Source organism: Sinohyriopsis cumingii, unplaced genomic scaffold (assembly GCF_028554795.1).
Source record: "Sinohyriopsis cumingii isolate HCF-2022 unplaced genomic scaffold, ASM2855479v2 utg000624l, whole genome shotgun sequence".
Lineage (NCBI taxonomy): Eukaryota > Metazoa > Mollusca > Bivalvia > Unionida > Unionidae > Sinohyriopsis > Sinohyriopsis cumingii.
The window spans coordinates 1,557,241-1,568,536 of NW_028315919.1; the positions used below are offsets into that span (position 1 = coordinate 1,557,241).

General features: G+C 32.8%; 1 protein-coding gene across 1 annotated transcript; it reads left to right on the forward strand.

Moving 5' to 3' along the window:
• Window positions 1-398: 398 nt before the first annotated feature.
• Window positions 399-10,657, forward strand: LOC149773594 (mammalian ependymin-related protein 1-like). The gene is made up of 7 exons (XM_089946299.1): window positions 399-534; window positions 2,324-2,471; window positions 2,811-2,921; window positions 3,338-3,413; window positions 5,595-5,762; window positions 6,227-6,318; window positions 6,919-10,657. Exons 2-7 carry the CDS (start codon window positions 2,337-2,339, stop codon window positions 6,976-6,978), a joined length of 642 nt encoding a protein of 213 aa, XP_089802425.1. The 5' UTR covers window positions 399-534; window positions 2,324-2,336; the 3' UTR covers window positions 6,979-10,657.
• Window positions 10,658-11,296: the final 639 nt, after the last annotated feature.

Below are 11,296 nucleotides of genomic sequence, written 5' to 3' on the forward strand. Positions count from 1 at the left end.
CAGATGCAGACAGGTCCATACTGACATATGAAAATACATTAATATACAAAGATATGAAGGACTTTGATATTAACCAGCGACATTGACCACTCGGCCAATAGACACGAGATCATTATAAGTGCTATTGTTACTACTGAGTGAAGAATTTATCAAGACACGTTTACATCAATAATGTATTTAATACATTTTCAGTAGCACAACATAAATTTAAACCGAAATAGGATGTTAGCAAAATTTGCATCAGACGATTCGAAAACAATCAAAACCGGATTGTCACGTTACCTTTCAATTGGACGAAATGTCCAATCAAGTGGACGTGTGATTTTGTAAGTGATTCATCGTGAGTTCCTTAATTATATTGTTTTATAAAACCGGATCCAAACTGGGCACGTCATTAATCTCTATATAAGCCAGCATACGAGGAGAATCAACATTTCGCTGTCGTTGTAAACATAGCTGTATACGAAGTATTCTTCTAGTCTGAACATACCTTTCAGAGGACTCCTTCCATCTTTTTGTTTCAATAACGAGCAGGTAACGTAACGTTTTCCTTGTATATCACAGCGCACAGAGAATTGCAAAACCTCACACTTTTATACTGCTCTTGCTACATTTACACAATACGAAAGCCGTTAAATAAGGACAAGGACAAGAAATAACTGCACTTACATCTATCATCGGTTATGTAAGGATTTCGTTGACTTTGTTGCTAATGTATTTGTATATTAATATCAAGTGAAGTTAAGATGCATATTAAAATAAGAAAGAGCCAAGTTTTTTGTGTGTTCCAGTGGCATAAAGGAATATATACCATAGTAAAGTTTACACATTTGATATTTTATCAATAATATCCTATCGTTATTGATCTATATCCGTATTCATTTCTCATGAAATATCTGATTTCGTCAGTCATTATCAAATCACAGCTGAATATACCTTTCGGTACATGCAAAATGCCGAAAACACAGGGCAAGCCATAGGCCGATTGGACCGATTTGACCCAATCGGGTCACGCGTTCACAGGGGCCCCATGCGTTAGTAATATATATATATATATATATATATATATATATATATATATATATATATATATATATATATATATATATATATATAGAGACATAAAGTAATTTTAAAGCGGTGGAAGAAACGTTAAGTTTAATATCATATAAAACTTGTTTAAAAGTTTATTTCCAAATAACGTACTGACAGTGGGCCCCCTATGTTTGAGCAAGGATACCCGCCAAAATGATCAATTTCGGGGCCCGCGTTTGCTAAGAGACACCAGGTCTTTTGTAAATTATCAACATATGTATATAATATTTCAAAAGAAGGTACAACTGTCGTTTTATGACTCAAAATGTACTGCACATTATCGAAAATTTCCGAAATATTGCAGTGTCAAAGTTAAATATAAGGTGTTTCCAGAACCTAATTTGGAAGCTTGTTTAGCCGAGAGTTACAAGCCACTTATAACAAAAAAAAAAGGAAAATTTGTACCATATCAAAACAAATGTTTTCTTCGTGCTGACACGAGTTGTATTGAATTGAATTTCCATGACGACGCGCGGTAAAAGTCACTATATATGATTGGTGCTACGCATCGTAGACGTTCAGTAGTTTCCTTTCTTTCAATGAGAAAAATCTGACTATGCGGTAGAAATAAGTGATATTTGATGATAATGCATCACAATACTCGTGAAGCTTCATCAAATTTTAACGTGTTTTTTAGAAATGGAGAAAAAAAGCTATTGACAAGCACATAGAACAGCGCATTCATTATCACAAATCCCTTATACAGTTTCGTGTTCCATTATATTAAAATTGTGTACGATAAGAAACATCATTTTTATATTCCAAACTGTTCAACTGTTTTGTTTAACGAGTTCAATTACATTACCTTGTGAAAGAATATGCATTGCAATCAGTCTAATTTTACTGGAGAACCTCGACATTTTTCTATCGCTGAACTGTGATCAAATTGACGAAACGTTTTAAAATCAGATATACATTAGAGAAAACCTGTATATTGATACATGATAATTATCCAGTTGACTAAAATGTTTCAAAGGAAGTATTATGGAAACCCTGTACATTGATATACCCATTATATTATTGTTATAGCACAATTTATCATAGGACCTTCCTTTATATGACCTTAAATCATGCCACTCGATCGTTATAGTATAATTTATCATAGGACCTTCCTTTATATGACCTTAAATCATGTCACTCGATCCGCTCCTGTTCTTAATTTTGAAATACTCGTATATATAGCTTTTGGAAGAAAAAGATTTTCATTTCATAATTTTTAAATTTTCAGATCGACATCAATAATGTTGCAGTTTATGTTGGCTCCTCTGTTTGTTGCCATGGTGATGGGAGAAGGATGCTGTCCCCCAGATGCATGGGAAGGATTTGCAGGTTTGATGGTCGGCTCAGTATATGACAAAAATCCTCACTTGACGAAGGTGTGTGTTCATTTGTTGACTTTGCTGCCATTGATACAGTTGTATTTACCTAATTGTTATCGTACTTACCTTTTAATTGTTCTTGTGTTTTTGTTCTGTAATGGTAATATGCTTCGTCTTCGTTGTCTCCGTTGTTGTTGTTTGTAGCAGTAGAATTAGTCATTGTACAGAGATCTCACTTTAGACATCAAGCTCATTCCGTTTTGTTAACTTTGTGTGTCAAAGTAAAAGGAAAAAAACTCCGACTCTTATACTTATTTCAAAGTAAACCTTACATGTAGCTAAAGATTGTTAATTGCAGTATCTGGGCACTTATGATTTATTTTCTCGTGATTTTAGGGTGTGCTATTGTTGCACCTGAACACCACTTTAGGGATGATAGCAATAGAGGAAGAACTACTGGTGGACGGACTGAAAATGAAGTTAAAAGTGATTCAAGACTACAATAAGGTAGGATTATTATATATTATGATAATTATTTTAAAGTATCTCAACACTACTTTGACAAATTAAGGATGGACCATCAGACAATTCGGAAGAGTTATGGGTCAGGGTTAAAGCAACCATATTTTGGAAAGGATTGTAAATATTGGTGGCAATGCAAGGTTTAAATATTGATAAAAGAAACAGAACATAAAACACAAGAAAGTTTTAATACAGACATATTTTTCATAGCTTCAAAAATACATACAGTTATAGCATATAAAAATTCTTACTGCGCATCAATCTACGCAAATGAGTCAGAATTGTCCATCGAGATTCTGAGAAATTGAAAATAAGAACAAATATAACTTCGCTCGCACACGTTTTTCAGCTTTGTATCCTTTCCGTGAATTGCTTAAACAGCACATTTTTACTTACTTCAGAAAACGGAATACGTCATTAAGGATGGCAAATGTACCAAGATAACTCTTGAATCAAGTATCCCGCGATGTATTCCAGGTAAGAATCGAATTTAATATTTTGTTGACAATTATTATGCAATATTATTACTCAATTATTTTACCTAGACTTTTTTACACCAGTGAAATCTTTCATAAGCGTTAATTGTGGGCTCCTTGTGAGCATCACTAATATGAGATATATTACCACATAAACCAACCTTTGCTCCAAAAAACTAAAATTAATGCAGTGTCAAAAACTAATGCAGTGAATGTATTTTAAGTACATCTAAATGTCTAGGACATTATGTACTCTTTTCACAAGGGGTGATGACTAAATATATCAGGAACAGCATGACAGCATGACATGAGATTATCAACTAAAATAAAATAGTTACTTTGTGATAAATTACTTTATTTTATTGTCAACGCACGGGTCTATATACTGAGCGAATCAAACACCTACGTCAGAGTGGCTTGAAGTCGTATTGTTTCCCATATTATCAAGGACCTCAAGAGAAAAGTAGCTCTCATCTAAAGGATCCTTAATACGCACAAAACTACAAATACTTGCCTCTAATCATGGGATGGCCATATATCACTTGCATACATTTCTTCACGCCATGCTCCACGAGAAAAGACCCAAACACCTAATACAAAGAATTATTCATTTCAAAACCTACTCACCACATTCTCCTATGTGTAGTCTGAGATTGACTTTTATTAATAAAAATTTTGGCTTGTTCTTTTCTGCTCAAAAATAAATTTCCATTGTTAAGATATTAGGGAGGTTCAATTTTAAGAAACTGATCAATGCTTTCTTGAAGTCACTTGTAAACTTCGTTATGACTTCTGTTCGTATAAATTGGCTAATTACTCGGTTTGAAAACCATGTTCCTAGCACCGACTCCCCATGAGCAATCAATTGTCACTAAAATCTAACATAACTATTAGTGGAGACCTTAATATAAATGGCACACGACCTAGTTGTATTACAATATATCTCATAATTAAATAACGACATCTATCGGTGGGTGTGAGGAATTTGATATTTCCACAGTGACAATACCACTTCTGGAACAACTCTACTTCCCATCTAGGACACGTATACTCCCTCGTGTACATTACTCATATATTTAGACCAATTTCTTACTTCTTCTTTCACTCTTTATAACCTCCTGCTCTTTCCCTCCGTCAAGATAAACGGATCCTATAATATTTAAAGATTGGAAATTATGTAAGGAAATTTTTATATGCCGCGATAAATGCTTTGAAACGAACTCAATACACAACACATTCAGTTTTTACTCATTTAAAAGTAGTTTTCTACTTAAATCGTACAAACTAGCGTTACTGAAGTTATAATGACCTGTTTGTATTTGATAGTGTAACCATACATTATATGTTAAGCTTTACAACAAAGGGTATCCGTTGTTAGAAAAAACTATTGATTAAATATAATACTAAAATTGTTTGATTAGCAATGTTATCTCTCATCAAGCTGAAAATCATCTTTTAGACGATGGAGAAATCAAGTATAGATGAGTATCCTGTAACCGAACGATTCTGCAAGCTTGATAAGGCCACACATTCGCTTTTAAATGCAGAAATAACTAAAAAGAAAATGTATAAATCACTATAGACTCTGAAGTCTATCGGCTTCGAGCGGTCTATGATGATTCTACAGGACCAACCCTACCACAAACAGCAATGTTCACTGTATCAACCCTCGAAATAAATGTATCTTCATATTCGCGTGTAAACGGTAAATATTGTGACAAAATATGCAACTTAAATCATTATATATAAGACCTAAATTTGCACAAGCACACTGTTCTAATTTGCCTTATAATTTCGGAACGTCATATTATCGATGCATTACCAATGCATCAGATGACCGCACTGGCACAGAATAGAACAACACAATCTATGCGAGTTGTCAGATTTTTCTACTCAACAATATAGACTGCAAGTAAATTCTGTTTTCGTTTAATTGTAGATGTACGGACACATTTCATTGGTGAAGCGGACACATGTGCAATAGGGAGAATACAATGTTTCCATTTCACTCGTCAATTATTTCCTTGCATTTATTCAAAAGCGTATATCTAATTTATTTAGTTAATCAGTAAGTCCCTGTGTTGGTTACATATAGTTGTTTGTATGTAGCCGGGTCGTTATGTAGAGATTTATTTATCAAGATTTGAAATCATCTATCTACTTTTTCATTTATTTCTGACAGCAAATGCCACCCTTGTGGAGAATACGTATTTTGGCGCTGGGTGTGAGAATGTGGCAGTGAAAATATACAGGTTCAGTGTCAGAGGTTTCGAGATTTATTTCACAGTAACGGCAGACGACTGCATCCCTGTCGTGGCGATCGCTTCAGGAAACCTTCCGAACATAAAAGGTAATTACCAATGTTGCAATTTTCTAATTGAAATGACACGGTACGCCTCAGGGTAGCATTCTAACAATCAACAGAATCACTTTGGACCGAGTGGTAATGCATTCAACCGAACACCACCAGGACGGGAATGAAAATGTATAGTCAAAATATTGAACGAAGGGAAGAAATCTCTAACACGAATTTTCAAGCGTAAGGAGCGATTATTTAACATTCATTCAGAGCAAATGGTGCTGTTCTTTTTATATTTCATTAAAGCAGCTATTTTTGTGTTATATTTGCCAAAAATGAATATAACTATAATGAAAACAAAAAATGTAAGTAAATTATATTATGAAGGTTAAAGCAGTCAAAATGTAATTTACACCAGAGAGAGAGAGAGAGAGAGAGAATAAGTACAAATTTCCATGAATCAAATAGTGCTTTGCTATGATTTTTTTACGACCATGTTTGCATTTTTTCATAAGTGTCAGTGATGGAAGTACTAGAGTATTATGGCATTACGGTGGGTGTGAAGGATCCATCTGTGTTTGACATTCCCGCCATCTGTCAGTCAGTGGTAAGTGTGAATTGCGATTCTGACTCTTTACTATATAATTCTGTAAGGAAAATACCAAAATAACAGCTGAAAAGAAGTTTTCTGCAGTACACTACATTTTCACTTGAATAATAGTAAGCACAACTCTGTATCAGATTCATTCGAGTATGATGCATGTGTTATTTATAACGTACTTCTGTTTCTATACCTTAGGTTATAAATCAAACGTGGCACATGATAACGGATATATCGTTATCCATGCATGGAATCAATTAATAATTTGAAGGATATCTTGCACATGATGCATATTCTTCTACCTCAGAAAATTTGTGTATTACACAGTTTTTCTATACTAATGAATTTAGATGGGTTTTAAAATCCTTTAAAAAATCTAATGTTAATATACACTTCGAATGCTTTATGAATATTAACATATTAATATAAGTTAGTCAACCAGTAGACTACTCTTTCACAGTGTATGAACTTCTGTACGATCATATATATATATATATATATATATATATATATATATATATATATATATATATATATATATATATATATATGATAATTTGTACCCATATATCTACTATTATACTATTACGATTTATCTCATTTCAGGATATTTCGACTGGATACTTTCCTATTATGAGCCGTTGGAGTCGATCTGTGTTTAATTAGTAAATCATGTCCGTTGATGACTAATGCCTGCATTCAAACCCCTAGATACTCTCTTAAGTAACACTGTTATCTTTTGTGCTTCTTACACCTCGTTAATACAAAACGATATATTAACGTATTACTAAGCAGTTGCTTCTGACATTTTCCTTCATATTGATGTACAGAGAAAAGATAAATATAATGATCCATTTTATTGGTAGAAAACGCTATCAGAAGCCACATGCAAGATATATTCCTATTAGCATATATGATTGTGTAATTTCTATGTTGAATTATATGATTATATATACGAGATTATGATTTATACTTGTAATTGCAGGTCATGCCATTGTCACTGCCGTATCCATTGCTCTGTTAAAAACACATTATGATCATGTCAGTTGTTTCCCTTTTTCAAAGAATTACCTCTCCATGTTAGGTTTCACATTGATTTCACCACGCATTTTGTTGATTGCTAAGCAATACATAATGAAAACGTCATGACGTTAAAAAAAATCATATTTAAATTCACAAAATGCTCTTGCAGCAAGACTGCAACAAAATGTATGCCCCGGATAGGCCATCCCTTGCCTGAAAAGGAGGTAACCAATGTACACAAATATAAGATAGATATTGTTGTGGGAAATGCTGAGCTCATCTTAACTTTGGATTCGCTATCTATCATTGTTTACTTATATAAGAGTTGTAATTTGGTGTTTGCATTACAATTAAAGCTCGATTTCTTTACCTACCAGTAAATCAAATCAATAGTATTCCATTTGTACTTTGTGTGGTTTTGCTCCACCACATATAATGGTGTAATATTGTCTGTTGAAATTATCTACCTTTATCGTAATGCATGAATATAGGGTGATACTCTTGGTTTCATTGCCTGTGAGGGGTCTTTTACAAGATATCTGATTAATAAGTTTTTATTTATTTACCAAAAATGGAAGTGTCCTGCATTCAAGTTTCTGGGACAATAATAAATACTATATTAAATTTAATGATGAGTCGAAAGCGGTGCGCTTTTTTGTGCTCATTTCGTTTCTCAGCTATATCAAGTTTTAATTTTCATAAAAAAAAAATAGTTTGCTTTTTACCTTCGAGCAAACAAACTTTAATCTAGTCTGTCATGTTTAGCGACCAAACTGATGATCAGTCTGTTTGATAAACACTCAAGGCTCATAAAGTTGAAAAAGTTTGAAGATTTCAAATCCAGTCTGAACTTGTAAAGCTTGCACGAGCTGATATGTAAACTCAAAGCCAGGCATGTGTTTTAGCAAGTTTAAAATGTCAAATAATACACATTTTGTTTTTTGTCAACGTGTTCTCGTTAGTTTGAGAAAACTGGTTGTCATTACAGAGCTACAGCATTTAATAGGGATAACTATCTATATACTGTGAGAGAATCGGTGCTATGGCTTGAGCAAGCATTGCAATCTCATTAACGTTATATTAAATTGACCTTGTGTGGCAACTGTTCAATAGATGTGTTATAAGTGTTCCGGATTATTTTTGTGTTAAATATCAAACAATAGGGCAAGAATGTTAATAAACCTTTAACAAAATCATGAAAATATATGTAGCAATATGTTCAACAATATTTTGACAATTTACGTAGCAGTATGTTCAACATTATCTTAACGATATTGGTAACATTATTTTCAATTCTATATTGACGATTTATGTAGCATAATATCCAACAAATGTCATGACAATTCATGTAGCACTTTGTTCAACAATATCTTTAAAATTTATGTAGCACTATTCAACAATATCTGGACAATTTATGTATATTCAGCAATATCACGACAATTAATGTAGCACTATGTTCAACAATATCTTGACAATTTATGTATCAGTATGTTCAACGATATCTTGACAATTTATGTAGCACTATGTTCAACACTACCGTGACAATTTATGTATCAGTATGTTCATCATTGTCTCTACAATCTGTTGAACGTAGTGTTCAACAATATCTTGACAATTTATGTAGCGCTATGTTCAAAAATATCTTGACAATCTATGTATCAGTATGTTCAAGAATATCTTGACAATTTATGTATCACTATGTTCAAGAATAACGTACAGTAGATAGTTCTCTAGCTGCGATATGTAATGAATACATAACTCTCAAGACGGAAGTAGAGAATTGTCTCAAAACTTGGAAATTAAAAAGTCTTCACGGCTACGCATGACAATTGTTTATAAGTTTCAACTCTAGTTACTGTGATTCACAGTTTGTAGCTAGAAATATGTCCCTTAGTCGGTTGATCATGAATTTTCTGTTTTCACCTCAGTTTCAATTAAATGTTTGTTTGCTTCAGACATAACAGAGAAATGTTCGTGAATGATTACTTTGCTTGAAGAGTCTATATTGGTAACGGTCAATAACGAAGATACGAAACATTAGATGCTTAATTGTCAATACTGATGCTTATATGCTTAATCTTATATGCTTAATGGTCAATAACGAAGATAGCGAAACTCTCAAAATAGCAGACAATTATACTTTATTAAATCAGAACAACATTCAGTATCTAAAATTACATATGGAATAAGGAGTTCATATTTTTCTAGAATTACACTGCTTGCAATATGATGTAAAATTCTGTTATAAATAACAAATCACAAATTGATCCAAATGTAGACTAACTGTATTTGAGATGTAATATGAACCACTATTTCTGAATAATATTCAAATCGGATTGCAAAAGCGACAAGTTTTAATATTAGAGCATAATTCCGGAAGTGTCAAGGTTTGTACTTTGGAAAATATGACGAATTCATTTTCCAAAGGAATTTTCGTACATCGTACATCGTCATGTTTGTAGCAAAGAAAATTGCAAACGATACGACTAATATTACAATCAGAGTCAATAATGATACAAATAATAAGAATACATTTTTCTGACTAATCCATTTTCATAATTACTACGTATAGCTTTCTAACAAAGACAGAGCAATCCACGAATCTCTATATTTTATAATTGTATACATAATAGCAAGAAAAGAGAATTGGAATTATTTAGAATTTCACAAACAGAACTTTTAAACAGTGGCTACAGTATTTTCAGAAACTTTTCATCAGTACGCTGACGCAGCATATAATTTTTAAACAAATCTCATTTAAAAAAACAGTGCCAAAATTAACAATTTGCGAAACAATAAGGTACCTCAATAAGTATCACGAAGAGAATATAACCCTTGAGACTATGCACACTGTTCTGCTTTCGTCTTCCTCGGAGGAGCCGCTTGTATATAATTCCGGTCAGGAACAAGACGACTTATGACGAAGATGGGAATAGCAAATGGCGACTTTCACATTCCTAATTCCTAAAATCTATGATGACAAAATGTATCTTATACCGAGACAGAGTTCATGTTTCTAGTACGTCACATTACAGAATTAATACATATATGTGATTGACATAAAGGAAAACGGAAAAATTCATTAGTCTTGTGTCTTTTATACAAACAAATTTTATATGTGCCCTGACTGATACAGAGAACGGACGAAAATGTATTTATCTTACATGCTCTTGGCAGAAAATTAGGATTTAGTCAATATATAGATTCGACTTTATCAAAAATCATAGATAATTCAAAGCATTAACAAATCACTAGTTACATCTTTCAAGTCTGGAATGTTAACTCAAAATAATTGAATTCTGAATAAAAATCAATAGCTTCATTGCTGTTTATTTATTTGTTTGTTTGATTGAAACGTGACATGACATTCAAGCCGGTATCTCTGTAATTAAGAACTGTTTGATCTAGTTGAAAAAGAGCTGCGATGTCACTTAACCACGTAGGCCGCTCTAACACATTTACTAATATAACGCTCTTTCTTGTCCAAATTTCAAGCATTTATCTCTCTCTCTCTCTCTCTCTCTCTCTCTCTCTCTATATATATATATATATATATATATATATATATATATATATATATATATATATATATATATATATATATATCAGTACCATTGAGTCACATTTTCGTTCTTTGTTGACACAACGTTTGAGGTCATAATAGAACAGGGATAAATCAGCTTCGTTTTACAAGTAAGTGTAGATCACGTGATGGTGTTCATTTGGAAAACATTTTCATCCCATCAAGACCCTACAAATAGTGATCATGCATGAAAACTCTCTCTTTTTGATACCTTTCGCATGCTTCTTGACTTTACCACATTCTACACACATCTTACTACCTAGACCAATAAATTCTATTACGAGGATAAAGGAAGTTTCGTCTTTGAATTTAGCAATCATTTTATTCATGGATGTATAGTGGGATGGGTTGCTTGACAGATATTCTGAGAAGTCACAT

Bases quoted from the DNA above. Each gene is read 5' to 3' on its own strand.
- LOC149773594 (XM_089946299.1), top strand. From the start codon at position 2,337: ATGTTGCAGTTTATGTTGGCTCCTCTGTTTGTTGCCATGGTGATGGGA. The intron at 2,472-2,810 runs GTGTGTGTTCAT...TCGTGATTTTAG, and splicing joins AAAATCCTCACTTGACGAAG to GGTGTGCTATTGTTGCACCT. The intron at 6,319-6,918 runs GTAAGTGTGAAT...ATCTCATTTCAG, and splicing joins CCGCCATCTGTCAGTCAGTG to GATATTTCGACTGGATACTT.